The 27,547-nt window shown below is 41.6% G+C and overlaps 1 protein-coding gene across 1 annotated transcript; it reads right to left on the reverse strand.

Moving 5' to 3' along the window:
• Positions 1 to 1,185: 1,185 nt before the first annotated feature.
• On the reverse strand, positions 1,186 to 26,603 carry foxo1a (forkhead box O1 a). The gene is made up of 3 exons (XM_026193523.1): positions 25,560 to 26,603; positions 5,745 to 5,936; positions 1,186 to 5,370 (listed from the first exon to the last, which is right to left on the reverse strand). The coding sequence occupies exons 1-3, from the start codon at positions 26,181 to 26,183 to the stop codon at positions 4,183 to 4,185; spliced, it is 2,004 nt and encodes a 667-aa protein (XP_026049308.1). The 5' UTR covers positions 26,184 to 26,603; the 3' UTR covers positions 1,186 to 4,182.
• Between the last annotated feature and the right edge of the window lie 944 nt (positions 26,604 to 27,547).

The raw sequence follows: 27,547 nt of genomic DNA on the forward strand, positions 1-27,547 counted from the left end.
TTGCACATAGATGCATTGGGAAATGCAACTCTTATTTTCACATTTTCATCTGTAGTTTTTGCCATCTGAGTTTCCTCACCAGGGATCCATTCATCCATCCACCTGGCATATTACTAGAAAATCACCTAAATTATATAAAAAAAAAACAGTCTTGTGGGGTCAAATGTATAATTCTGAGCTTTATTGAGCATGAGGTTTTCGAGTTGTTTAAGCTTATTTAACCAAGAAACATTGACAGTTTGTGTGAATGTTTAGCGTGCATGCTCATGACCAAAAGTCCAAGATTCTGATATAAAAATTCTGCTTCGTGCATTATCATTTTCAGCCATGTGAAAAAAAGTTTTTGCAGGGCCCTACACAGTCCTGTAAAAAATGAAGTGTTTCCATAGCAATTGCAATGGCAGCTTGTATCATCTATAACTTCTCTATAAAAGCAGACGTTTGAATTCAAATGTGTTTTAACACAATGCCACAATCTTCCCAGGAGCGGACATCCTATCAAATTTACAATCAGACAATGTAATGCTCCAAGAATTTCCAAAATACTTAAGAGCTACATCTCAGCATCCGTAAGGCTGAGTCATCATGGTAATGTTCATGACGCCACGTTTTGAAAATGACTGAATAAGTATGGCTTGTTTGCAAGGGTTACAAGGAGAAAGCTTTGCAACGTTGCATCTGAACAAACCACAACACTTTTGGAACGATGGAACAACCAAAGCAGAGATGTGTGGCCATAATGCACAGCACCATGTTTTCAGAACAAACAAATTTTAGGCACAGTAGTGGATGGGGTAACGATTTGGTCCCCCTAGTGAACCTAGGCATGGTGCAGTCATCGAGTCGACCATGAAATAGTCTAAGTATTCTTGAGTCAAATGTGAGGCCATCCCTCCGACATCTAAAGCTTGGCCGAAATTGGGTCAGACCTCAACCCGACTTTAGCGCTGCACCGAGTTCTCAGGAGAGCTGGGCATAAACAAATGCCTGCAAACCTCAATGAACTGAAGTAATGTTGTGAAGAAGAGTGGTCCAAAATCCCCCCACAGTGATTTGAGAAACCGGTAAAGCGTCTAAAAGCATCTGGATATTGGGGTGTACGTTGTTTTTCGTGGGACTGTAAAGAGTTGCATGAAGACTCTCTTATATGAATATATATTGACGAATAACAAATATGACACATCCTTTACACATAAGTACATTTATTTAGGTTTTAATACATTAATATTGAACATGTTACATATTTGTATTGATTGCATATCACACAGCACAATTCCAATTTATTCCTGTATACCTGCTCAAGGTAAATGTAACAGATTTTCATTTAAAATATGTAATAGGAACTCTTCCTCTTGTTATGAGGAGCCCTTAGTTATTAAATATACAAGTGAAAGTGCAATATCTGAATTGGTCCAGGATCTGCATTTTGAGCAGGACTTCTCTAATGAATAAATATTGTGTGTTTCATTTTAAAAATGCGATAAATCTTTGACATTTTTTTTTCATTAATTTGCTTTTTGATGCCATTTTCTAAAAACTGTAGCTGAATACAATAAAAACAACATTGTCAGTTTACAAAAGCTTAACATATCAATCACTGCATTTTCTATTTTCTAAATAAACTTCATTTTTTTCCCCATAGACTATCTGAAACATAGAGTCTTGACAACACCATAACATCTCACAGCACTATGTTACAATAAAATATCTCTGTTAAAAGTTCAAAGAAAAGGAAAATAGAACAATAGCAACATAAAATTAAAGAATACAATGCATAGATTAAATCATTTAAAAATGTAAAGATATAATTTACTTAGTACAACTCTTTAACTTTTAGAGTGAACCTATGTGGATTCATTACAGTTTATCCTGACTTGAGTGACCGGCACAAATATATATATGTTTATATATATATATATATATATATATATAGTTCTGAACATATAACATGATAAAAATGCTAAATATATCACTTTGACTTCAAAGGCAAATTTGGCTATAGTACATTATGGCATGTTTGGATAAGAAAAGGCAACACCTGGCAATAAAGCCCAAAAGCAGCTTCTATATTGGCTCCTCTGCCTTTTGAAATGTTAAGCATTTAATTTGACTCTACATAAACTTGCTTACTCCCTGGCTTCAAAAAAGAAAAGAAAAAAATCTACGTCACTGGAGTCGGATCATTTGCTGGTTTGGAGTTTGCAGGTTTTCATTTCAACCAGAGAAAACTTTAAACTAATTCAAGAACCTTCACTTGTGGCTGAAGGTAAATTCATTAGCGACACAGGATCGCCTGCTGCTGTGTGCGGTTTCTCCATCATAACATCAAGACTAATGTAAATAGGTGACTTTCAGTTTTTGCCTTTGTCTCTCTGCCACCTAACCAGTCAATTTTATGAGAACCAATTATGTTTACAGATATAATCTTGAGTATTACTTTTGATTCTGCTTAATAAAAGTCAACGACGGGCTGAAAAGTTTGTCGCTAGAACAGCAACGACTGGGAAACGACCGTTTGAAAATGCAAATATACAAGCTGAGATAAAGAATCAGACACGTAACACTTAGTGGCAGTTTGCTTGGAAAACGAACAATAATTTAAAACAGACCTGTTACGGAAATGATAATTTGCGCTATCAAGTCACGTGATACCATAATATCAAATGTTTAGAAGGACACGATGATATGTAGAGGTAGGAGGGGCAGTGAAAGCAGTAAGGCTGTTCCTACTGACAGCATGAGAGGGCTCTTTTGGACGCTGTGCTATCTAAATCAGTCACTGTAACCTTTTAAGACACAGAAGAAAATACAAAAAAGTTGTGAAACTGAGCAGGGCACAGGCTGGTTACTGGCGGCATCTTCTGCAGGTGTTATGCAGCCTTGGTGTGAAAACAACAGTAGCGCTGAGAATATCTTTTATCCAAACCGTCTTGACCTCGTAACATTCACAGCGCCGAAAAGTGTTCAGGAAACCATAACAATAACAATTTACAGTCACTTATTTCTTCCCGACTTCTAAAGAAAAGTCAAAGTAGGAAACTGACAAGAAAGAGTTCACCGTTCTTCAAGACTGCTGGATTTGAGTATCGTATGGACCGTAGACATTTACAATATAAAACCCTTCAAGCCTGCAGTCTAAATTTACTTTGTTAGGCACAATAAATAGGCCCCTGTGGTATTAAGGTTCAGAGTGACGAATGACCCAGAACAATTCTCATGTCTGAGTGCAGGTTATGCACCAGCATAAATCTCTATTAACCACAAATAATTTATGCTGAATCTAGTAAACATCTAACTGCATCATTTTTAATAGACATTCTTAATGTATTTACAAGAAATCAAAACGCGTGTTTTCATTTTACAGCCCGATTGATCTCAAGCGCAGATCTGTCCACTTAGCACGGTTGAAAAGAGTCTGATCCAGTTTTCTCTGTGGGGCTCATTTCTGCTGCCTCGATTTTTGCTTCCATTCTGTAAACACTATTTACAATTGTGAAAAATACATGACAAGAAATGATTTCACAAACTGTATGATTACAATATCTACATTCAAGAAGTAAGTTTTTATGTAACATCACTCAAGGATCCGTTGAGAAAGATCTCTCTTTTTTTTTCTTGTTTTAAATCATGTCTGTCAACATAACCCATTCGCCAGATTACCTTCTTTGATTTCTCCGCAGCAGTAATCGATCACCATTACAAAAATCTTGATTGATGTGACACAGTAAACAGCTTGGTGTGAGTTTAACTTCTTAAACAGACTGCTCTGCTGCTGCTTCTGCAGATGACCATGATGAGATGGTACTGTAGTTGGCAGTATTGTCTGCAAAGATTACAACTACTGTATAGTAAACCAGAGACGTGTGTTTCAGTTTGGCTCATATGTTAAGGCAAAACGTTTGGCACTTAGTTTGCACTGACTTATTTCAGAAAATAATCCTGACGTCACCTTCAAGAACTCTGGTGGTCATTTGTCCTCAGCAGATCAGGACCGGTCAAGTCTGCTGCAGTGATCTGAGAAGTATTTTTTGAAACAGAAATGATGGTGGAACAGTGACTGCAGGTTATGTCCAGATGAGGAATGTATCTTCAGATACATTTTTAGTCCGATGTCAGTTCTGATTGTGACCATGTCAGCAACGGGAATTTAAGTAGAAAGAACTTTTTTGTGAATCACAGTCTCTAACCTGATACCCAGCTATGCGTGGTGGTCTTCACCCCATGTGGGAAACCTTGTTGGGTCACCACTGGCTCAAAGTTGAAGTCCAATGAGTCCCCGTCCATTAGAGTGTCATGGAGGACTGTCTCCATGTCAAACTCAAACTTCTCAATGGACATATCATCCAGGTCACTGGGCAGTTTTTCTTGATGCGAGGGTGCTGACAATCCCGGTCGACCGTATCTGTTGGTGTTAAGAGGACAGAAGCCGCCGGGCATGCCTCCCCCGCCGAGGTGGGCAGAGAGGTCATAAGGCATCTGCATCTGGCTTTTGGCTGTCGGTAAACGTGCGGCGCCCCCGCTGTAGTTCAAGGTCATGAGCAAACGGCCATTCATAGCCGATGATGTGGCTGAGGCTGGGCTGTGCACATTGTGGGGATGAGTGTGAGGGAGACCATGTGGATGACTGCTTCCTCCTCCCATGAGTTTGGCCGCATGCTGGCTGCTGTTGTATGGTGGCAGCATACAGCCTCCGCTGGACTGAGACACAACAGTGTCCACTGATGGCATTAGCTCCCCGTGCTGGTCCGTATCTGATGTCAACAGTTCCTTCAGAAGCCCTGCGGTGCTGCAGTACTGGCTCATACTGGGCCCGAAGCTGGATTTATTCTCTGACAGTGTCTGCAGTGGCATAGATGACAGGCTGTTCATTCCTGCTTGGCCATACACACACTTGTGGTATTCCTGCTGAGACTGGGAAGCCATGCTGGGCGAGCTGTAAGAGGGGTACCCAGGGCTCGGCTGCATCATTGGAGAAGGGGAGGACTGGGAGGAGCCAGGGGTTGTCGCCCCTCCTCCAACCTGAGAGTTATTTGGAGAGAGCAAGTTCAGGTTGTCCAGGAGGTTCTCCATGACATTCTCAGAACTGTGTCCCAGAGAGCCTGTCATCTCTGTGAGACTGGGCAGCGTGCCTGTCATCTTGGCCCCGGGGGCTCCGGGGTAGCCCATATGCACGTCTGCCTCTCCAAGGTCATCCTCAGGCACAAAGGGCGAGAGGCGACCGCTAAGAGTGCTGGCGTTGGAGCTGGTCCGAGGCCTGAAGCTGTTCCATGCATCATAGTCATCATTGCTGTGGGAGTTGGGGCTGCCAGGCCACTTGGAGTAGGAGCCTGGGCTGTCTGCACCTCCATCAGGGCCGCCCTGCAGGGACAGCTGAGGGGAGACAGGAAGACTGTCAGTGAACCAGTAATATTATGCATGCCAGAGACGTCAGTTTAAGTTTGTAAGTGAGGCAGAAACCATTGAACACAGGGCTGACTATTACTAAGCTGTCAGTGTCCATATATTGTAATATAAGAACAAAGTTAAAGACATGAAGAATGTGACTTTACTTTTCAATCAATAGCATATTTTTCATGTTAATCAGCTTCAATTAACCTTTATTTAAACTATGGCAGATTAACACATTATCTCAAGGTACTGTACACATTGCATACACAGTGAGTAAACAAGTATTGAAAAAAAATCAGTAAAATCAGTATGTAAATCAATAAAGAATTCTTTCTGACCTCGCAAGCATGAGTTACCTTTTTCTTTGCTGCTCTTCCTCTGCTCTTGGTGAACTTGCTGTTGTTGTCCATGGAGGCTGCCCTGCGTCGCGGGGACTTGCCGCTCTTCCCGCCCTCCGGGTTTAGCATCCACCATGAGCTCTTGCCCGTCCCCTCATTCTGCACTCGAATAAAGCGGCTGTGGAGGGACAGGTTGTGTCTAATGGAGTTCTGGAGCAGAGGGAGAAAGAGAAAAGCTGGGTGAGCAGCGGACAAACAGAGGGTTTTAAGCATGCCCTTTTCCGACAACACCTCAGATCTGATTCATCATACAAGTGCAAATCCATCTGTACAGGTGGTCCTTTGTAAAAACACGCTCACCTTTACAGCCGACTTACAAGAAGAAAGCGGAGATTTTAATGTCACTCAACAATCTAATGCCGCTCGCTATTCAAAAAACACATGTGCACAAGCAAACAGACAATAGATGTCAGTAAGTTTACTCCATGAGCAATATCCTAAACAGAGCGGGGATTAAACTGCAGACACTCTTTTCTCCAAATTCACTGTAGGTGCGGGCTTTCCCTCACAAAAACAGAAGGGCCTATTGTAAAACGCTATTATACCACATTCCTCCTAACTATGTGTCTTGTTTAAACCAGTTCAAAATCAAAGGGAGGAAATAGACTAATCTTTCCTCCTTACAGACACACTTATGCTGCGCTCTAACGTTGCTTAGTGACACCACCAGTGGAAAAACTAATTTTTGTGCAGGAAGCTAGTGAAGCGTTGTTAAAACAGAGCAAACAAAAGAGCGAGAATATTGAACAAATGTCTGCTAAGCACAGCGCAGAGAGTAAGACAGCACGTCGCCCCTGCTTTATTGGAAGTTGGAAGTGCACTGGGACGCTTGGCTCTTCAACATCACAGAGTTAATTTGCTGTTCAGCCCGTAATGATTTTAAAACTCTACATCAGCCTAAGCTGTCACTGAAGTGACCATTTAACCTCAGATGATAATTTATAGTCTCTAGGCTCTGCATCATTTTCTGTCCAGGTCTTAACATGAAGTAATGAGCCTTGTCCAGACATTACTGTGCATGCGTAAAGCTTGTTGTTTTGGAAGAAAAGCTAAAACTCCCGGCACACACACACACGGCTTAGCATGCATGGTGTCTAACGTCATCAAGGCTGTTCCTGCTGTGAGTCACCGCTTCACATCTGGTTCACAGTCTGCCCTCTGCTCTGCCTTCACCTCCGCTTCTCCTCATTTCTACCATCCCTTTGGAGTCTGGACACTAAAATCTACAACCAGTATAATCTATTACACAGTTTTTATTGCTAGTGATTTTTATTTCTTTAAAATAAGAGATACAGGACTTTCTCAGCATTGAAATTTATCTGTTGGAGAAATACTGAAAAAGTGCACATGTGATTTCATAGCATTTAGTTTACAATGATATGAAACAAACAAACAAACAAACGACTCATATTGTTGCTTTTCTGTAATTAAAGTGCACTACAGATCTGACTGGTAACCCTTGGAGGAACTCGGGGTCTAAATTGAGTTCTGGCTAATATTTTAAAAGTATTCCAGTTATTAAAGATCTCTGGGGTGATGACTGCAGGACTAAATATTAATACAGTCTAGAGGATTTGCAGTATTTCAGTCTTCTCATTGTCAATCTACACAGTTGCTTATTTTAGGTTTATCATTTCATGCATTTTCCTCTGCTTTGCCACTATTACTGGTTTCTTTCAGCAGACTATCACTATCAATGATCCCTGTTGCAAAGCAGCATGTAGTACCTGCTTACTATTGTTTCAGTGGTACCTGTCCTTTGCTTTCTACAGCCTCAGCATCACCTATTGGATTGCAATTGAGCATAGTCACATGTAAAAATGATAAGTGTAAGCATGTGACACTTTTTCAAGTGTCAGCCGGCTAATTTGACCAATTTTCATGTATATTTAGACAGTGCAGGAAACACACAATAGTCTTTATCTGTTGTTAAAAGGTTCAAAGACTAAAGGTTTTTGGTCATTTTGGCGAAAGCTGAGATGCTTGCAAGACTGAAACAAAAAGAATGATCAAACGCTGAGATGGTAATACGGGTCAACCTCTGAAGCCCAGACTGAGTTCATCCTCATGAAATTGCAAAGTCATAATTTGATTATTTTCTCAAACCGTTAGAGCCATAAAATACATTAGTCGCAGGACAAGTATGATTCCCCCATCACAGCTGGACTCGCTTCATTATGAAGTGATTCTTTTTTAAATAACATAAATGTTGCTGGATATGTTAATTGGAAAACAGATAACTTCAGAAAAAACACGCCATATTTTATTTCCCTGTCCTTTATTTTCCTTCAACATCTTCTGTTCCGTGTCGTACTTTTCCCTCTTTCCCCTCCTCACTGGAGGACTTGAGCCTGTAGGGCACATGAGGGCCTGCATGAACACTGGTGCTTCACAATAAATGTAATTACCTCTGAATCAAATGACCCAACTGCTTCAGCCAATAGTTGTGGTTTAGTTTGCACGATCTGAGGTACGTGACAGCCCTTCCGTGATTCTCCAAGTAAATGCTTTTCTCCCCCTCCTCCCCCTCCTGCACATCGGTAGCTATGACAAAACTCAAGGAGTAATGTCTGGTCATGAGCCTCTCTTTCCCATGACTGCGACGAGTGCTGCTGATTTCAGCTCTGCTGGGACAAGGAATGAACGCAATGTGTGCATCGACGCCGGGATGTCCTGTTGCAGCCCTATATCATCCCGGTGACAGAAAGTAGAAAGTCACAGCTAAAGTCTCTTACTTTAGTGACCCAGGTTTCTGCTTTGTCAAATGTCACGGTTAGAACGCGGGGTGTAATAATCCAAAACATTTTAAAACCCAGTTTAAAAATATTGATGCAAGGCAGGGAGTACCAGCAAAGGGTCATAAAAGCTGCTCTGATGGGAAATGCCAGAACTCGGCAGAACTTGGTGTGCCGTGTGGGGAGTGTGGCTGAGTGCGTCTGGTGGGGCCAGTGGAAAAGCCTCGTCTCACACTGTGTTTGTGTGTGTGCGCGAGTGTGTGTGCGAGAGAGTGCCAGCTCATGTTTTTAGTGGAATGGCAGTAGGACAAACAGCAGCACAGTATGGTTTTGATTTTGTAGCTCACTCCGCTGCAACCAGTGATATATTGGTTTTAAACACACGCTATTGGGAACAAACAGACACGCACACAGTGATCCACTAAGACAGAAATGCAGATGTACAAATGGAAATCCCTTTGCTCTCATAATTATGAAGCCTTTCTTCTTTAAGACCAGGCAAGTATTATTTCTTTCTTGTTAATATCTTTTTAATTAAAAGTATGCGTTTTTTTTAGGTGTGTGTGTCCATGTGTGTGTGTAGGGGAGGGGTGGCTGTGGGGTCCTCTGACTGAATGCGACACTGGTTTATCTCTGGCTGCAGTACACAGGAATCTAAACATTCCAGCTAATCACTGTGTGCAAAGTTCAATTGTAATCACAGCCAACTTGTTAGTATCTCTTAGGAAACAGTAAAGGCAGGATTCCCAGCCAGGCAGCCATCACAATCAACATTCCTCAGCAAGGTTACAAAACCCATAATTTCGCAGAAGTGAACTCTTGATTACTGTCGCTGGAGGACGGTCCTATCTTATGTTGCATGAAAATTTGACAATAACACTTTGTCATTTCAAAAGCAGAACATTCCGTTTCTTGCCACACACACAAAAAAAACCCCACCATCTGCACTTACAATGCTAACACATTAACATGTGCTTGAAATTAATATACAGTTAACAAGAGCGGAAATCTTCTTTGCAGTGAGTAATCATAATAAATGTTGACTGAAATACACATGCGCGCACACACTGTAGCCTTCTCTCCGTTGTTCCCGAGCTCGCCGTGAGGAGCACCACCTCCATTCACGGTCAACACTGCACAGCCGTACTGGCAAAACACAAGGAAGTGACCACATGAAAGAGGACTGTGACAGGAAGCAGAGCTGACTTCCTGTCTCACAGGAAACATGGCGGTCAGTAAGCAGAGAAAAAGGCATGGAATGTGAAGTCGTGAGCCAAGTGGACACCGCAAAAATCGCCTCCCCGAAACCCGCTGCCAAAAGAGTTTATGTTTGACAACAGGCGATAATCCCTGATGTCTGATGTCACACCACAGTCATTAAACGAAAGCAAAGTTCACGTTGTCGTGTGACTGCTGAAACTGAATTACATGACTGAATACGTCACGACTCGGCAAGAGGCTGCAGCGTGGCTGTCTGGGCGGTTTGAGTCCAGGAGAATGTGTTTTGAATGTAGGCTGTTGAGAAATGCAGAAAGAGGAGCTGTGTGACAGAGTGGGCTTGGATCAGTAAAGAACAAACTGTGCTGATTTAAAAACTCCTTCTCTGGCAGCACTACTGAAAGGCCACACTGTTCGGTACATCACCCTCCCTTTGCTTCTGTCCTCAATGTCCTCTTCCTCTCGCCTTGTCTGCTCTTTCCTACTCCTTTCATCTCTTCTTTTCCAGTATTCCCTCCCCTCTTTATCTTGTTTCCATTTCTGCTCTTTTGTTGCCTACCTATCCTATTCTCAGCCTGCTTGCTTACCTCTCCTTCTACTTGCAAACTGCAGCCAAATACCTGCAAAAATCTAGACACTGTGCCACACAGGTGTTTCCGATTGACCAATGTGCTGGAAGCTCTCCGAGTCGTTCAAATGTCAACTTGTCTAATGAAAAAATCCCCAGAAGAGCGCAACACCACCTACATGCAGTGCTGCTTTGAATAATGTAAACCCGCAAGTGAAACCTCAGCTGCAAAGGCCATATAGCTACACGTATAAAGTGCAACATTGCTCCCACCTCACTGACTGAAAGCGTGCAGCATCTATGATCTCACACGCAGCAGCTATAGCTTCACACACATTTACCAGAGATACGGAACACATGAAAGTGAAAATGTGGTTTCCATGCACTATTTCCACTGAACTCATTAGAGAAACGGTGCTGTCCTTACCGTGCATTTTCACCTTTTGTTACGCAATTTTCAGCCTTAAGAGGAGCTCTTCACTGTAACTACCTATTGTATGTGTAATGTCTGCACCTGTGCGTGAGACAACAACCTATAGAGTATGCGCACAATTTCAAACCACCAAGATAAGTAGCCCTAAAAGCTGCAGCTGGGTCACGTCTGGAGCCTTGTGCTGAGTCTGGCAAAGGGCGAGAAATATGGTCAAGACAGAAAATGTGTAAACCAGCTATTAGCCTAACACCAGCTTAGCATGTCTGCCCGCTTAACAACAGGATGGGGTTGAGAACACAGCTCTAGGTGAGGTGATGGGTCAACAAACCGAATGAACTCTCGCTTGCTGTGATGAAGTCATCTAAATATATACTTGCGATAACTTTCTCCACTCTGTGTCAGACACACTTAGCACTCTTTCGTCCAGAGTCTGACTCATTTGTTTTGTTTTTTTGTTTTGTTTCTGGGTTTTCTTGTTTTGGTTTTGTCTTTGAATGGGTGGGGTGGGGTGGCATCTAATACCTGGGGAGATTTCTACTCTAGTTGTAACTGATCAGTGTTTCCTTATGTGCATATAAAAGCCACATTCCCTACAAAAGGCTTTTCCAAAAGTATCTCAAATATTGTCACAAATTTCCAAACAATGCAAGGATTTTTCATCTTCATAATCACTTTTTTTAACTGTTAAAATATCAGAAAATAAATTACTAAGGTTATATTTTGTCCCATCTAGTATTATGCAATTAAGTGATCTTGATCATTATCATTGAAAAATACTTTTAAGTGTTTAAAAACTGGGTTGCTATAGCTCACCTTGCTGAGCAGGAGGCCTGTGAATGGAGGACTAGACTTTTCACTGCAGGGGCCAATCATCAAACCGATAAATGCTCGTTTTGGGTTGCTTAACCTTATCCTCACAGTCAAAGTAGAGCATGGAGACGGAACAAAGTGAAAATGGAGAGTCAGACATCAGTATCTGTGGTAAAGAGTGGTCTCGCAGCATCTGGAAATAGTTTCGATTTCTAAAACTATAAACATTAGAGCAATATCTGCCGCAAGATAATTTTTCCCACCATTCCAAAGGGGGATGTTACCATCCCATGAGTACAAGAAAGAAAACCTGCAGTCCCCAAAATGACCCACTTAGCAGCATCGAATGCTTGTGTCTTCCTTTTCAGCCACATCTCTCCTAAGAATTGGGCTCATAGCTCATTATCTATGTCTTTGCATATTATCAAGACATTTAGTTGTATGTAATACTTTGTGGTTGTTTTGGTGCTCTGTTAAGGTGCTGAATAGTTTACACCATTGGATTCATTTAGGATTTAGTTCTAAACCAAGTCAGCTATTACTCCTTGAACCTTGGAGGCTCCTTCTTAAGTCTTCTCGTTTAAGGTCTAACAAACACAGTGAATGAGTTTCATTCCAGCTATTACATGCATATTAAGACCATTCTTTACATCAAGATGATAAAAATATGATAATATTTTTGCCCAAATTGTCAAGCTACTTACAATGAATTTGTTTGTCTCTGTCTTACACACATATACAACAATAAACCAATACAAACTCACATTGCCACATTTGCAGAGCAATCTGACCAGACCGTGATGACTTCATGTATTTGCAGTTTGATATGTTATCTTCAGCACCAATATTGAATTGACCAGTGATAATCACTGACCTATTTACTAAAGTCAATAAAGCGATGATTATAAAAGGCAGTGGAAATAAAAAGCAGGGCACAGGAAATGTAAAGCCTTAGAACTGGGTTCATTATTTATAGCATCTTTTTAAAAAAGAAAACATATTCTAAGGAAAAGGAAATGATTGTTGCCATTTATTTTGCATAGCAGCAAGTGGCACGGCACAACACCTTAGGTCAAACTAGCTAAGGAAAGCACAAACGTGTTACTGTTGCTAGCGATATAAAAGGAAATCTATCTTGCCACAATTCAGTTAAAAAAAAAAAAAAAAACGAGTCTCAGATTAAAAATGGAAATTGACCCCAGGATAAGGTTCTAGCTAGAAATAGCTTCTTTTTTGCCCTCTCCCAACATCCTACCCCCTTCCTAGTCTTCTATTCCTCCCTTGTCCTTTTCACTTGCTCCCCAGGGACATCATGCATGCATGCTACTTGCCACAGCTGATCGCAGACTCATGTTGCAGCAAGAACAGTCCCTTGCTCACCCGTTGACGTCAACTTTCAATAAATCAATTTGGCAAAGAGAGCTGAGTGAGAAGGCCAATAGACAGAGCACTCAGTGTGCAGCTCCTCAAATTCACTTTAGAGTTCTATGAGTCCAAGTAGCACTCTATGTCTTCCAGGAAAGTACCTCTTCAAAATGGTCATTGTCAGATGCTGACTTATATGAATGTCGTAAAGTGGAGAAGGAAAGGCAGAAAACGCGAGTCACGCAGGAGAAAATCTGTCTGCAAATGTATTTACTGACGCCTTTTGGCAGGATCGCCTTTTCTCAATCCTTTGCGAGCAATCTTAATGCAACCACCCCCCTTCGTCCAGACACACACACACACACACGCACATATACAGAGCTTGGAAGCCCGAGTGGATGGTGATTGGTTAAGTTGAAGGTTGATCGATCTCAGACGCTGCAGACAAATGATAAATAGTCTGTGAGTGGTTTTGTGCATAGAGGCAGAAACTGCAAAGCTACTGACACTCGAGGATCTTTCATCACCGTCCGATAGTGTGAGACAAGTGGCGAGTGAGATGAGTGGCAGAGTGGCTATTAGTGAACTTCCTGCTGCATTGTATCCGCACAGGAAGCGCTGGCCAGTCCTGATACTGATTCTTCTGGTTTATATGCAAAACACCGCAAAATGAGACCCTGGTAGGTACAAAAGCAATGGACCAGCTGGAGAAAACAGTGGGTTCAAGAGCCACAACTTCCTAATCACAACTTTCCCGTCTGACTGCACAAAACAAGAGGAAAAAGGAAAGAGTGGAGCCTTATCCAGGTAGGCTTTTCCAACAGGATCACAATGGTGGATAAAACTCTTACTGCACATTTAAGAAGCAGTTCCCCACTTAGGATTTGCTCTCATTAAGGAGCCAAACACACATAGCTTGGTGAGAGAATAACATATCATCTATCATTTCCTCTACTTTGGACAGGCCTCATATTTGGACAAATTACTCCAAAGAAAACTTTGCGGAATATCTGAGTGAGTGACCAAACTTTAAACTATATACTCTAACAATCGAACGAGCACAGTCGAGCATGCATTCTCAATTCCATTATTTCAAAGGATGCAGAAATCCAACATAAATCTTGGCAGCAACACTTGATGGGGGTCTAGGTGACATTTATGGGCATAAGACACTTTGAAAATAATGACGCAGCAAAAAGAGCAATGGCAGCTTTCTGTTTACATGTTGTGCTCTCTCTTGTGCTCGTTAATTTCTTGACTCGGGCTTGTGCAGCATGCTGCTCATGTGTATAGACAGGGACTAGGTTGTGCTGGCTAAGCTTACCATGCTAAAATATGTGCATGTGTTGCTATGTGCAACACAATGCGAGTCTGTAAATGCACAAAGCAGTGTCTGTGGAGCGAGGATATTTTTTGCCTCTGATCGGCACAACTACTGGGCTGGGCTGCTGCCTGCTCTGCATGGATAAAGATGCAGTGTGCGGACCACTGCTGGGTGCCTGTTTGGTGACCTGCCTCCATGGGCCTGGCCCACCACTGGATTGACAGGGGGTGGGGGAAGTGTTTTGGGGGTTATATTTATATGCTTCTTACCCCAGTTCAAACTAGCAAACACAGGGATATCCCAAAGCTATTTTATGGCTTCCAGTGGAAAATCTCAAGTCAGTGACATAGTTGAGAGGATTTCTCATTACCACAGGTCTCCTTAGTGGTGCATAATCAGACTGTAAAGCACTGATACATTTCTAAGATGTCTTTAAGAAAATGGCTGCATACAAATACATTGGACTGGAGTCTCCGCTCAGAAGATTTAGCAATATGTGGAAGGAGAAAAAAAAAAAAAGCTACATCTGCTAAAATTCAAACATCAGCAGAAAATCTGAGAAAAAAAATGACCGCCCACACTGTCTGAACACTGTCTCTTCTCAAAAGTAACCTTCTGAAGCAGCAGGGAGATTCCTGTTACGCACTAAAAATGTCACCAAAATTAAAGGACATCACTTGGAGGTTAACACTTCAAGAGTGCAAAAGAGAGCATAATGTCAGCACTGTTACTGTGGGAAATCACTGCTACCATCTTAGGCTGAAACTAAAGTCACAGTAGCAGTCTTTTAAACTTTTTCTTAGATCTCTTTCCATCGTCGAGAAAATGTAGTTGCTGTACCGAACACATAGCTGACTACAGTTCGTTAACATGTTTTTAACTGATCACAGTTTAACGGTGAAAAACGCAGGTCCTGATAGCTTTTCTTGTTTTAGCTTTATACACAAAATCTAAAACAAAACAAAACAATATGCACATCAATCAGACTCTGTACATCTGTAATGCACTTACCTGTTTTCTAGTTCTAAAATTGGCGTGATTCACGAGTGACTGTTTTCAGAGAAAGGAAATTGCTAAAAAAAAACCTTAAAAGATGCGCTGGAACAGTTATTCTTTTTGTCACAAAGTGGGTTTTAATGGACTCACTTTAAAAAGGAAATTACAGTGACACATATGAAAAAAGCATATAAACACATACAGTATGCAAATGGAGCAGGAATGCAAAAACTGTAACAATGCAACTTTAAGAAGACACCAAAGCAGCCAAATATTTTCATGGTTATCTTAAAAGTTATTTCCATCTTTTCTGAAAATTAAACCAGAGAGACCACTAAAAGACACACACTGTATACTTTCAATATCAGCATCTTCTTATGCTATATAAAAGCATTGTGAAGACAGCAGAGGTAACCACAGATAGAGTTAAAGAACGAGAGTTTGTGAAGGGCTCTGTTTTCTCATGAGGTATAAAGTGAAACTAGACTGATGTGTCCCACACTGTTAGGTACAGCGAGAGATGGCAAGTATGACATTAAGTCAGCTTAGGCTGGACTCAGTCATGGCGATCATTAAAAAGCTGGCATCGGTACAGGTCAGGGCAAGTCAACATTTATACTGTGTCTATTATTATATTAAGTCTAAACCACAACAAACCACGACATTTAAGTATTTGAAAAGAACATGTAAAAAGTTTGTGTTGAAGGATAATCAGCAATAACACTGACTCACTTCCAAGCACTGAGCAGTGCGGAAGAAAGGAGAAAAATGAAGGAAACGCTGGAAGAGGAAGAAGCCACTGAATCTGGCGTCATTCTCAGTGTTGCTTCCTCTCCTGATGACATCACTATCCGTGTTGCATACCTTGTAGTGTTTTCAAACCACCCACTTCCTGTCAGTCTGAGGCTGAAGTTTGCACCTCTTAAAAAGAAAGGTTAGCAGAGATAAGAGTTTCTAGAAAAAAAACATTATTTTTCCATAGTTACGGCAGCCAGCTGACATAATATCATTGCTGCCTTTTATTACTTTAAGTTTATGCAACAATACATTAATCACTTTTTCTGAGAGTCTAATGTTTGCACAAAGCAGATTGTGCAATTCAGACTTTTTAGAGTGATGGGGAAATTAATAACTGCCTAAGACATGTATGCCAAACAATTAGTATTAAAGCGTCAATATTAGTACAGCGCAAAATATCACAAAAGCAGGTCGATGGTGAAAGACGACAAAGGAAGGATTCTCTCTTTTGATTCATAGAGCATCGTAACATTTCCCACCATTTTCCCAATGGCTCCCTCTTTAAAACAACAAAAACGCTTCTGAATTGCTAACAAATGCCGGTGTTGTAAACAAACCATTTTCTTTTCAATGAAAACTTGCTTGTCAATCACATCAACCACAGTATGAATGAATCACTGACAGCAGAATGTGTCGACATGTCATTACACATCAAATTGGCCCGACTTACACGGCAAAATTTCCCAGAATCCAACACAGCAACCCTGAAAGCTGAGCCGCACTAGGAGGCAGCGATGTTACCCACAGACTGCACAGCAATATTCACCTCCACCAAAAAAAAAGCAAAAAACACTGATGTTTATTTTGAGCAGACGTACGACGTGCTATTTATACAGGCAGTTACAGGAGAAAACGCATTTTGCACCTCTCACATAAGCCAACAATGACAAACTGATATCCTTCTTTGATAGGGTTTGGTTGGTACATTTCAGGTTTTAATCCAGTTCCAGTTAAGGTCAAGTAACCACTGCCCTACCCACTGCACCCATAAGCACTTGATCAGACAAAGGCCTTTCTATACAAAACAGACAAAAGTGCAACAATGTTGCAACACCAATGCAAATCTAAAGGGAACACTCCCAAAGGCAGTTCAGTTATAGGTTTGTGCTCTTTGGCCTTGAAATAACCTATGTTCCTATGACAAAGAAGCGGGAAACCTGCCTTCAGATGTACAGTCATAACAGCACTTCTGATTTTAGTGTAGATTTTAATTTCCACCCATGTCAGCCAGCTGTACAGTTCCAACGAGTGTTCATGTATGTGACAGAAAGCCAAAATGGATGTGTGATGGTGTGATAATACCAGTCCAGCCTGACAGGCACCGTGCATAATCGCTTCAGGGCAGGAATTGCACAACAATGTGGGTCTGGGTAATGCCTGTGGTTTGGGGCCCTCAGCAGTGAGCCTTCCCATTAAAGTGTTGCTCTGTTCACTCCTTGTGTGTCTGTAGCTAGTTCACACTCATATATAAGCTATGAGAAACGGACGGGATGCGAAATTTGCAAGTGTGAAGAAGCACCGTGGGTTTTCACTTCTTATTTCTACGGTGAAATTTTTTTTAATCCATACCACAGTTCCTCTTCTCACACCATAAAACAATGCTGAGGTCTTAATGGTAACCCCACAGAGGATTTTTTTCAATTTTCCTGACTGGTGAGAAGTTGTGAAAAGAAGAGGGAAAAAAAGATCACGTGGTTTTGTCTTGCTACTACCAAACCCATAATCTTAAAAACAAAACATTCTGACTCATCCTAAATGACTGTTTACCTGACAACGACACTGGATGTCAACTTCATATTTTCAACTCTAGCGTAAAGCAACCTGCGTGGGCGCCACTCCTCTGTAAGGCTGAATGAAGCTCTAGTATTTACTGGTATCTTTTGTATATCACTTCTACTTACTCACAGTTACTGGACACTACAATCACTGAGTGATCTCTCTCCTGAATGATCTGGTCCTCAGCCAGAAAAAGAACTGACAAAACAAAACTCTGGCAGGAGTGCTGCGGAGCTCTGTCATGCCAGTGTCTGAGGCGGTGGAAACAGCCGTGTACACATTTGGCATGATTTGTTTGAAATCACGAAATGAAAGGGGCTCTTTATGGGGTTTTCCAGTTTCCTTTCCAGCGAGATAAAGGCTCTGTAAGTAACTTAGCAATAAGTTACCAGTTGTGGTCCTGGCTACGTCACTAACTGAGGACAAAAACATCATTTCCAACCGGTGTAGGTGTAGATTCACATTCAAAAGTTGCACTTACTGTCATAAAATGCATTGAGGAAGGATTATTTTTTCTCAAGTTTTTCAGTAAAATTTCTCATTATAGGCTCATTCCTGGCTGCATAGTTTTTGCCAGACCATCTGGAACATCTTGCCAACCCAAACACTTAAAAATGTTGCTTTTTTTCTGCTTTACAGAGAGCAGCAAACTGTAAAGGCTGTTGGACTGAGACAGACAGACGTGAATGCAGAGAGAAGCTCCACGTAGGATCAATTGTTGATACTCATGTGAGGTTAAAAGGATGTGATGCGATAGAAACAGAATTACTTAACTCCTAAATAAAAACACACGTGCTCCACGTGCAGATTTAAACATCCAAAAACCATTTGACAGCAACGTTGCACCACATTGCTTGTTATTTCAGTCTGGTGACCCCTTAATATCACAAAGTGTTTCTTACTAACAATAAAAGACAACAGAGGGTAATGCTAATGTCGGGTCTCAGAAGAAAACAAATATGGAGCAGGACAGAAGGAAAACATGGCATTGTGAAACAATGTGTGGAACTACTAGTTTCACACTGTTGCTCAATCAAGTTTGAGAGGATGAGCACAGTTACATCACATCATGTGTATCACGCTGCTATACTACGCACAGCCAAAACCACCTCAAGTGGATCTACTTACGTCAACCGAAAAGGACAAACATTTACTGCCTCTTTGAAATGTGATAAATGTCATTCTTTTTCAGGATTAGATATTCTAAACAGCCTTCGGTTTCACCAGTGTCACCTTTGAATCTTGGAGGACAATTTGAATTGACAAAATGGGCAATTAAAGGGTCAAATGACTGATATGTTAACTGATAACAGGTATAATTACTGCTGTCCTAGGCAGAGACGGTTAAAGACTAACAGGTAGCAATCATCAATACTCACAGCTACTTTCTAACACCTCTGGTGCGCCAGCTATGGTGATTCACAACTTCAAAGCACTAAGCGATACAAAAAGTGAAGGGGAGAGGCGGTCGTAAGTGGATACTGGATTAAAATCAGCTGGGGAGAAAAGGAAAGGCAGAGTATCACGCCACAATAAAAAAAGATATAAAAGCCTGCGCTGGAATGTTCCCTGTGTCAGCCTGTCTGTCTGCCATCATGTCTGCGCATCTGCCAGCAGCAGGGCTTTAATTATGAGGCCCAGGTTATGTGCGCACACACAGTAGACTAACGTCCCACATATCTCTAACACAGTGCCTCACAGTTCCGCTGACTAACCAGTGGCACCAGACTTTGGCCTGCGGCTCCCTGATTCCAGTAAATGTCTTGTTATGCAACTCCTAACAAGTATCACCCAGACTGAACTTAGAGCATTCTGGGTCCTCTGCTGTGTTTTCTCTCCCTTTTCTTAATTTTCCCCTAAAGACAGTAAGCAGTTAGCTCCTTGGGGGTTTGCCATGGCAGGGCTCGGGTAGTGGGGTGGGAGATGGAAGTTAGTAACCCTTCAAAACACCAAGTGTGGCCCGCTTTGTGCTGAGGCAGAAAACCAGGAATGGAGAGGCAGGCGGCGCAGTCAGGAAATGGGGAGGAGGGTGAGGAGAGCTCCTTCAGCTCTATGCCTGAGAAACACAGCTGCCCCTCATGTCTTGGGGCAATGCCAAGGTTGGACTCCCTGATTGCCTCAGGGGGGTGAGAAGTGTGTGTGTGTGTGTGCATGTGTGTTTGTTTCCAACCAGCAAACACAGGAGGACTGCTGTTTTATCCAGCTATCTGTCCTACTAATACACATTCAGACCCAGAGAAACAAACCGCCTGTGAATGGTGATAAAGCACCACCAGCTTTCTGCTCACTCAGCTAGAATACCTAAATTCTCAGCTTCTCCCTTTCTTTGAGCCACACTGCTGGTAAATCCATTTTAGATAGCAAGCAGCAATCTGATTCACCTCTGCATCATCTGCAAAAGTTAAGACCATTAAATAAGGGTGCAATGTGACTCTAAATCCTATTACTGATCAATTAAACTTAAAGGCGTTGTATACTGCAAACCAAAAGACATTTCTCAGACCAGTAATCCGTTTCTTTTAAGAAACCAGCTTTGGGTTAAACCATTTCTAGCAATGAGCTGGAGCTCATATTATACTGGAATAAAACACACTCACACACACTAGCAATTTGAGTGCAGAGCAGTTTTTACTACAGTCATATCATGACTGCTGAAACACAAGATAATATCAGATTTCATTCATATCGTTATATCTCATATATTCTACATCACACTGTAGTTCAAGCTCAAGTAATTTTAACTGAAAGGCTCCATAATATACTTGATCTGTTCAGGTGCTTTCAACAGCATTATGTTTCATTTACGTATTCTACTTATGAGATTAAACTAATAATTTAAAGATTAGCCAATACAAGTTTGCAAAGGTATCAGATAATAACTAGAAGTAGAGCTTTCCAAGAGAATTCTTGAATCCTTTGCCGTTGTTTATGTCAACAATTTAAAAGTAGTATAGAGAACCAGGTGTCACTGTTAATGATTCCACGTGTTCCAGAGAGTTTATGGAGGGTTTCTTTTTTGTCTTGATATTTTTGAGGTTCATTTTGTGACAGAATAAGTTTCTCTGATCATAAAAGCAAAAGTGACAATGTTTATTTTGTCAAACTGGGCTATTTGAAGTTTCACAATCTACATTATTCTTTACTCTAAACAGGTACATGGGATCCATGACCCTTGATTACTTAACTACTACACAACCTATGTGGTGCTAACCTTGTTTACTGTAAGACTAAGACGGTAAGAGGGATTGGAGTCAACAGGTGCATTTACATGGTAATGACCCTCGTGTCGCTCGCTGTACAATCTGCTCGGACCTACGTGTTTGTCTGCTTCGGCACAGTTTGCTTTGAGACCCGTGGGAGTGTTTACCAGCGTAGGCTGAGGAATTTCAGGTCAAGAGAGCATCGAGCACAGAGAACACCCATGGCCAAACTGATCTGGTAACTGACATCAAAGTGTACCTGAGCCATCCAGCTCCATCAGTGAAAAGCAAATATTTATCCTGTAGTGACGTACTTATAGTAGAGAAATACACAAAAGAACAGACTTTTGGCATATATGCAAGTGTCTGCATACATAATGTTTATAATATTGCCCACCTAATGCATGCATATGTTTGTGTGCATGCAGCAATATGAAATCCTGATTGTTATGCTTATAGTGACTTAAGGAGCATGATTTTTTTAAGTTAGGCAGTCTGTTGGAGAACTGGACATATTAGGAAAAAAAATAAGCAGTTCTGCAGAGAGGTTTGGTGATGCATCATTTGTGCCATCTGTTCGTCTTCCTGTTGGATGGCATCCTGTGCCAGGGCCAATGTCCAGTCCACTCTGAGAGCTTCTCCAAGCTGGTCCCACCTGGCACAACTGTCCTCAAAATTCACACTGTCACAGACGGCCTGAGAAGTGTGGAGGCTGTCATGACTCAGTTCAGACACGACCAACTGTGTAGGATCAGCAGCGCTGAGAATCAAGCTCAGCGTCAAACAATTAAGAGTAGATAGCTCTAATCATAGAGACGTGCTTCAACCAGTTCACTTTAGGGGAGCCACGTTACCTGAAAGATCAGCAACATTGAGGAATAATCTTTAACAGGTTCTGAGACATTGATCCAAAGGTAAATTACAACTAATATTTTAAGGCGTTGAGCAGTCAACGCTTCCTAGAAACAAAGAACTCGGGTTTTGCTTTTGTTGTTGAGATCTATCTACGTCAGAGGCCATGAAAAAGCTTAGTTCACGACTTAGTCAACCAGTGTTTAAACCCACAAGCCGCAGAATATGTTCTTATTCTGAGTGTTTTAATATTATCATGAAACCTCAAAGGATAAAAATCAAAAGTTATTTGGCAGCGCTGTAGTCATCAGACTGACCGGTTGATCGATATGCTCTCATCCAATATAGCCTCTCATTGTTTCGACAATTGCTGGTGTCATTCTCCAAGGATACAAGTGCTACATCAATAGCCATTCAGGATTAATCTAGTCTTTTTGGTAGGGGGAGGAACAGGAACAGACTACCTGAGAGAAACAGAATGGTCTGAACACACCTAACTCTAACTTAATCGAGATGGCCACGTCTACTTTACAAATGTTAACAAATGTAACTCAGCACCAAATTATGGCCACGTTTTGTTCAAATGAATGGCCACAAGTTGTGTGGAGACTTTGCAAATAGCTTGCATCTCGCAGCTCAACGACTAATGAGGCATATTACCCAAAGCAGTATCTTAAAAGCTCTGCCTCAAGATTTTATGCAAACTTTCGTGCTTAACACTTAAGTGTTAACATATGAGAACATCAGTGTTTGGTCTCTCGTGTAGTCAGAAAAGAAAAAATGCAATTTAGCACCACTGACACGAGGCCGATTAGAGCTATTCCCTAATAGCTTTTGTGCTGATATAGCTCTATTGTCAAAACTCGTAATTATAGACAGGTGCGCTGGTTGACTCAAGCTTTTTATGGTTATTTATTATTCGTTAAAACCAATGGGCAGATTTGTTTTGCCCTGTGATGAATCAGTTGTTTAAAGACTAGGCACAGTTTCAGCTGCAAAGTTGTTCTCTGATTAACTACAGTCCAATATTTAGCTTGAGCGCTTTTGTTTGTATGTCTACAGTCCTTCTGGAATGACATCTGCCACACAATTTACATATTTTCATACTTCCAACAGGTCATTTCACCCATTGGCAGATAATACATAGCAGGACTGAAGATCACAAAGCCTGGTCTCAGAAAAAAGACATTTTGCACATTTTAAAAGGAAACAGTGACAATAAATACCGATTAAGTGGATTAAAAGATGATTCTATGTAAAAATAAAATTAAAAAAATAAACAAAAACCCCCCCAAAACGCATGACTCTCAAACGCTATATTTAAACATCATCGTCTTTGGCACAGATACTTTCTCTCTATCCCACCTCATGAGTGTGGTTGCTTTGGAGAGACAATGTGTGATGGCCCCCCTGTGTGGAAGTGAGAGGAGAGCTTTATGAATAACTCCCCTCGCAGCCATGAATGGCACTTTGCTTTCCCACAGTATTACTCAGTTTACACCCCCACCATGGCAGGATAAGCCGTGAGCCCAAGCGGTGGCTGAGCCGCCAGTCACACGCAAAAATGTCACACGCTAAATGGAAGCAATAAAAGTGAGAACGTTGATTTTTTTTGGTTTAGTTTTATTAATGAAGTCACAAGGACGTATTAAGACTGTGTCACTGCAACTCTGCTGCAGTCAGTCACTTGTCATATCCAGTCTCTGCTACGCAACTTCTTAAAGACATTACAATACAGTGCTTTGCTCTAAGAAAAAGGGTGTGTTTTATGGTCACTGGAGTACTAGTACTAATGATGACGCACACATAACCAAGTAAATGGTTATGTGTGCGTTTATTGATAATTTGCAACCTGAGACTTAACATGACTAACACCATGTGGGTGTTTCTGCTTCGAGGTTTCAGCTTACCACACACTGCCTACAGATTCTTGACTTGATTATTTCTTTTAATTTCCATAAAAATGCAGCATTTGGATTTTTGTTTTACAAACAAACTACAGAGTATTAAGGATGACTAGCATCCCTTGCTCATTGGGAAAACATGCTTAAAAGCATGGTAAATACGGAGGAAATCAACAAGCAACCTCTTTCACAAACACACCGACACATTGCACTCAAAAGTTTCATTTGTTGTCTCACCGATAAAAAACACACATTTTATGTTAAAAGCACCTTGCCTACAAATCACAACAAAGCCAGAGAGCAGCACAAAGCTGGAACCTTTTAGAGTATGAAGGCATACAAAGAAGAAGTGAAGGGGAAAAATGGCTTCTGGGACAATATCACCACCCTAGCAACACATCTGTCCAGTGCCTGCTTTGTTTACTGGGGGATATTTCACTACACTGGAGGGGTTTTTCCACTCTCATTTAATTTGTCTTCACAGGACTACACTTGACAGCCTAACATGAGTTTGTGTCCTTTCTGCAAACACTAAAGTCAGATGAATGGATGAATACGCGGAAGGCAGTTTATTGTGGTAGTTTTTGGCAAAAGTATGCAGGTCGCGTGTGAATGATTAATTAGGGAAAAATATCTGTCTACAAGTCCGATTCAGTGCAAACCAAAGGAAAAAAAAGAAATTCTCTTTAGCCTTTGTGACTGATCTGAATGTGTCATCTCTCAGCACATGACTCAAACATGGGATCCTGCTGACACGGGAACACAAAAAAACAAAAGCTTTAAATTTCATCGGCAGCCCAGACAGCCTACAACACTACAACAGAGGCCACTGTGTGGCTACAGGCGCAATATGATTTCCTGCTGTGAGAGTAGACTGTCATTAATTTATTGTCAGACACCAATGAAACTATGTGTCTCCAAAGAGAGGTTTACGCCCTTCACTAGTGTTCAGTGGGAGGGCCTGTCACACCACATCAGAAATTTTAAGTCCCCTCTTGCGTAATGTTTGGGACAGTTCCTAGGACACATGAATGCTGGTATCTCCTTACAACACAGATGTATAAATAAAGCTTCATTCAGTGCTCACACACTCTGTTATGGAAAACTGTGATTTAGCCTTAAAAAAAAAAAGAAAACTGAAAGAGTAGATCTTTCTAAATGATTTTAAGTCACAACTCAAAACATTTTCTGAGGGAAGCATTAATTTGGGGACAAGAAACATTCAGTTTAGTTAGGATATTCATATAAATCATCAAGTCAGATTACTGCCTAAAGTTATGGTGACATAAACGGTCGTTAAGTGGATGGATAACAATGGAAGAGGACATGTGAGCATGAATGGGACTAACACATAGCAGCTACGCAACTCTTTGTGCACGCTTTTTGTCAATCCCGGGGAAAAGTATGCATAGGGAGTAAATCATGTATTAGCATAAGTCTCTGCAGATGATGATAACTCTCGAAATGATGATGGATGATAAAAATAAACAACCCTGACCAAATGCATTATACAGTCACAATAAACCGACTATTGAACACCACAGACAAGCCAGAAATCCCTGGAGGGGTATTACAGTGATACCACAGGAGATAAAAACATAGCATAAAGCACAATGAAGCCCCTGTGAACCCACTGTTAAGTACCCACAGACACACCAAAACTCCCCACTGAATAACATTTTTTCCTTTTATACAAGAAGTACCACAAGCAAGTGCTTTATCAGACACACCCGCACGCACGCACACGCACACACACACACACACACAGTTAAGAATAAGAAAACAAGTAGTTACCTTCCATCCTGCAGAGCTGTTGCTGTCTCCTTTGTCCTTGAAATAAGGCACACTCTTCACCATCCAGTCATAAATCTGAGAGAGAGTTAGTCGGTTCTCGGGAGAACTTTCGATAGCTTTGGTTATGAGGTCTGCATATGACATATTCCCCCATGCGTTTCGCCGGGAGGAGCTGCTCTTCCTCTGGGCAGCGGCAGCAGCGGCGGCCGCGGCCGCTGAGGACGACGAGCCGACCGGGGTGGAGAGCAGAGGCACCTGCTGCTGCTGCTGATGCGGGAGTTGCGGGTTCGGGTGCTGCTGCTGCGGATGCTGCTGATGTTGCTGCTGCTGCTGTGGAGCTTGCTGGTGGACGCAGTTCTCCTGACACTGGAAATCAGTGCACAGGATGATGGGTTTCTGCTCTGTGAAGTCCTCGGTCTCCTCCAGCAAGCTCAGGTTGTTGATGAACTCTGTGTTGTTGGCGGGTTCCTGCTTGACAGATGGGACTGGTGAAGAGGTGTTGGAGTCGCCCGGGTTGATAAACTCCGGCCGGGGCAATGGCCAAGTGCACGACCGGGGCCGCGACAGCGGTTCAAAATCCGGGTCGATTTCCACCAGGTGTGGCTGCTGAGGCGCTTCCGCCATGGTCGAAAGGTGAGTGAGAAAAGTGTTACAATGTCATGTAATTGTGACGAACCTGTCGCTCCTCAAAAGCAGCAACTTCGCCTCGGAGACGTGAGCGAACGCAAGATAAAACTGACCGGGAAAAGAGAGCTCCGCTTGGGCGCTTGAAAGTTACATCCCAAGTCGATAAAAAATTAAAAATAAATGTAAAAAAAATCAGCTGATTAAAAGAATGATTCTAAAACGTCTTTCAAGTAAAGTCGAGTACGTGGTCACAGTGTGTTGACCCGCTGGTTTGTTTTTGTCCAGTCCTATAGACGTTCCGTCTGCTCCTCGTACAGCCTGTTGACTCTGTTGTACATACAGCTTGTGAGGACTTACTGGAAGTATCATTTGTCAGCTGACACCGCCCACATTTGACTGACAGCCGAAAAGCACCAATAAACTGCATCGAAAGACTAAATGAAAAAAGTAAACCTGTGGAGAGCAAATGTGGAAGATTTTTTTTAAAAATTTTAACGTAATTTCTACAGAAGAATTATATCCATTGCTTTCCCCTAAATATCCTGTATTTAGGTCAAAACTTAGCAACTCTAAATCATTCATTATTTACGATTAAATAAGAGCAATGGTAACTAAATATTCTGTTAGTATTGAAAGCAGACTACAGACTCTGTAAGAGTAATTGTAGCGTGTGTAGTAACATACAGCCAGAGTCTACACTGGCGCACCATCAGAGCGTCTTTATAACCTGGGGTCATTTTTGGTTCACACTAAAACTGGACGATGCCAATTTTTAAGCACTGAACTGGAAATATCGCGCTCTGCGGGCTGTGTGGCTGCCTGTTGCTCGGGAAACGTGATTAGAGAAATGAATGGATTCCGCCGAGCATCCGCAAGTTTTAGATCCAAAAGTCACACAGTGAGTCAGGAAGCAGACCTCAAAAATCCACGAGGACGGTCACATTAGTTGAACATTACTGAGAATCCGTGGGTAGATTTTACATGTGCTGTGTGTGCAAGCTGTGATAACAAGGAGCAGGGGAATTACTTACCTGATGCATATTCGTATTTTCGCACATATCGCAGCTACTTTTACTTTAAATTCAATATGTGCATATGTTTATTGTACTAGCATATAAATAGTATATAAATGGCTGCACTGATGGCTAAAACAGGGCTATTTTTAATGCTTGTCGGCTGCAGGCGGTACTTTTGTTTGCTCAAGCTCGTCCTAAACTTTACTATTAACCAAAAAAAGATTCCATAATTAATTTGATACTTATGCCTCCCTGGATGACCTGGTAATAAGCTAGATTTGTCACAGAATCTGCGCTGTGTACACATTTTATAGTTTTAATTATCATTTCATGAGCAAAAATGCT

This window comes from Astatotilapia calliptera, chromosome 14 (assembly GCF_900246225.1).
Source record: "Astatotilapia calliptera chromosome 14, fAstCal1.2, whole genome shotgun sequence".
NCBI lineage: Eukaryota > Metazoa > Chordata > Actinopteri > Cichliformes > Cichlidae > Astatotilapia > Astatotilapia calliptera.

Bases quoted from the DNA above. Each gene is read 5' to 3' on its own strand.
- foxo1a (XM_026193523.1), bottom strand. From the start codon at position 26,183: ATGGCGGAAGCGCCTCAGCAGCCACACCTGGTGGAAATCGACCCGGAT. The intron at 5,937-25,559 runs GTAACTACTTGT...CCTCTGCTCCAG, and splicing joins ACAGCTCTGCAGGATGGAAG to AACTCCATTAGACACAACCT. The intron at 5,371-5,744 runs GTAACTCATGCT...GTCTCCCCTCAG, and splicing joins GAAGAGCAGCAAAGAAAAAG to CTGTCCCTGCAGGGCGGCCC.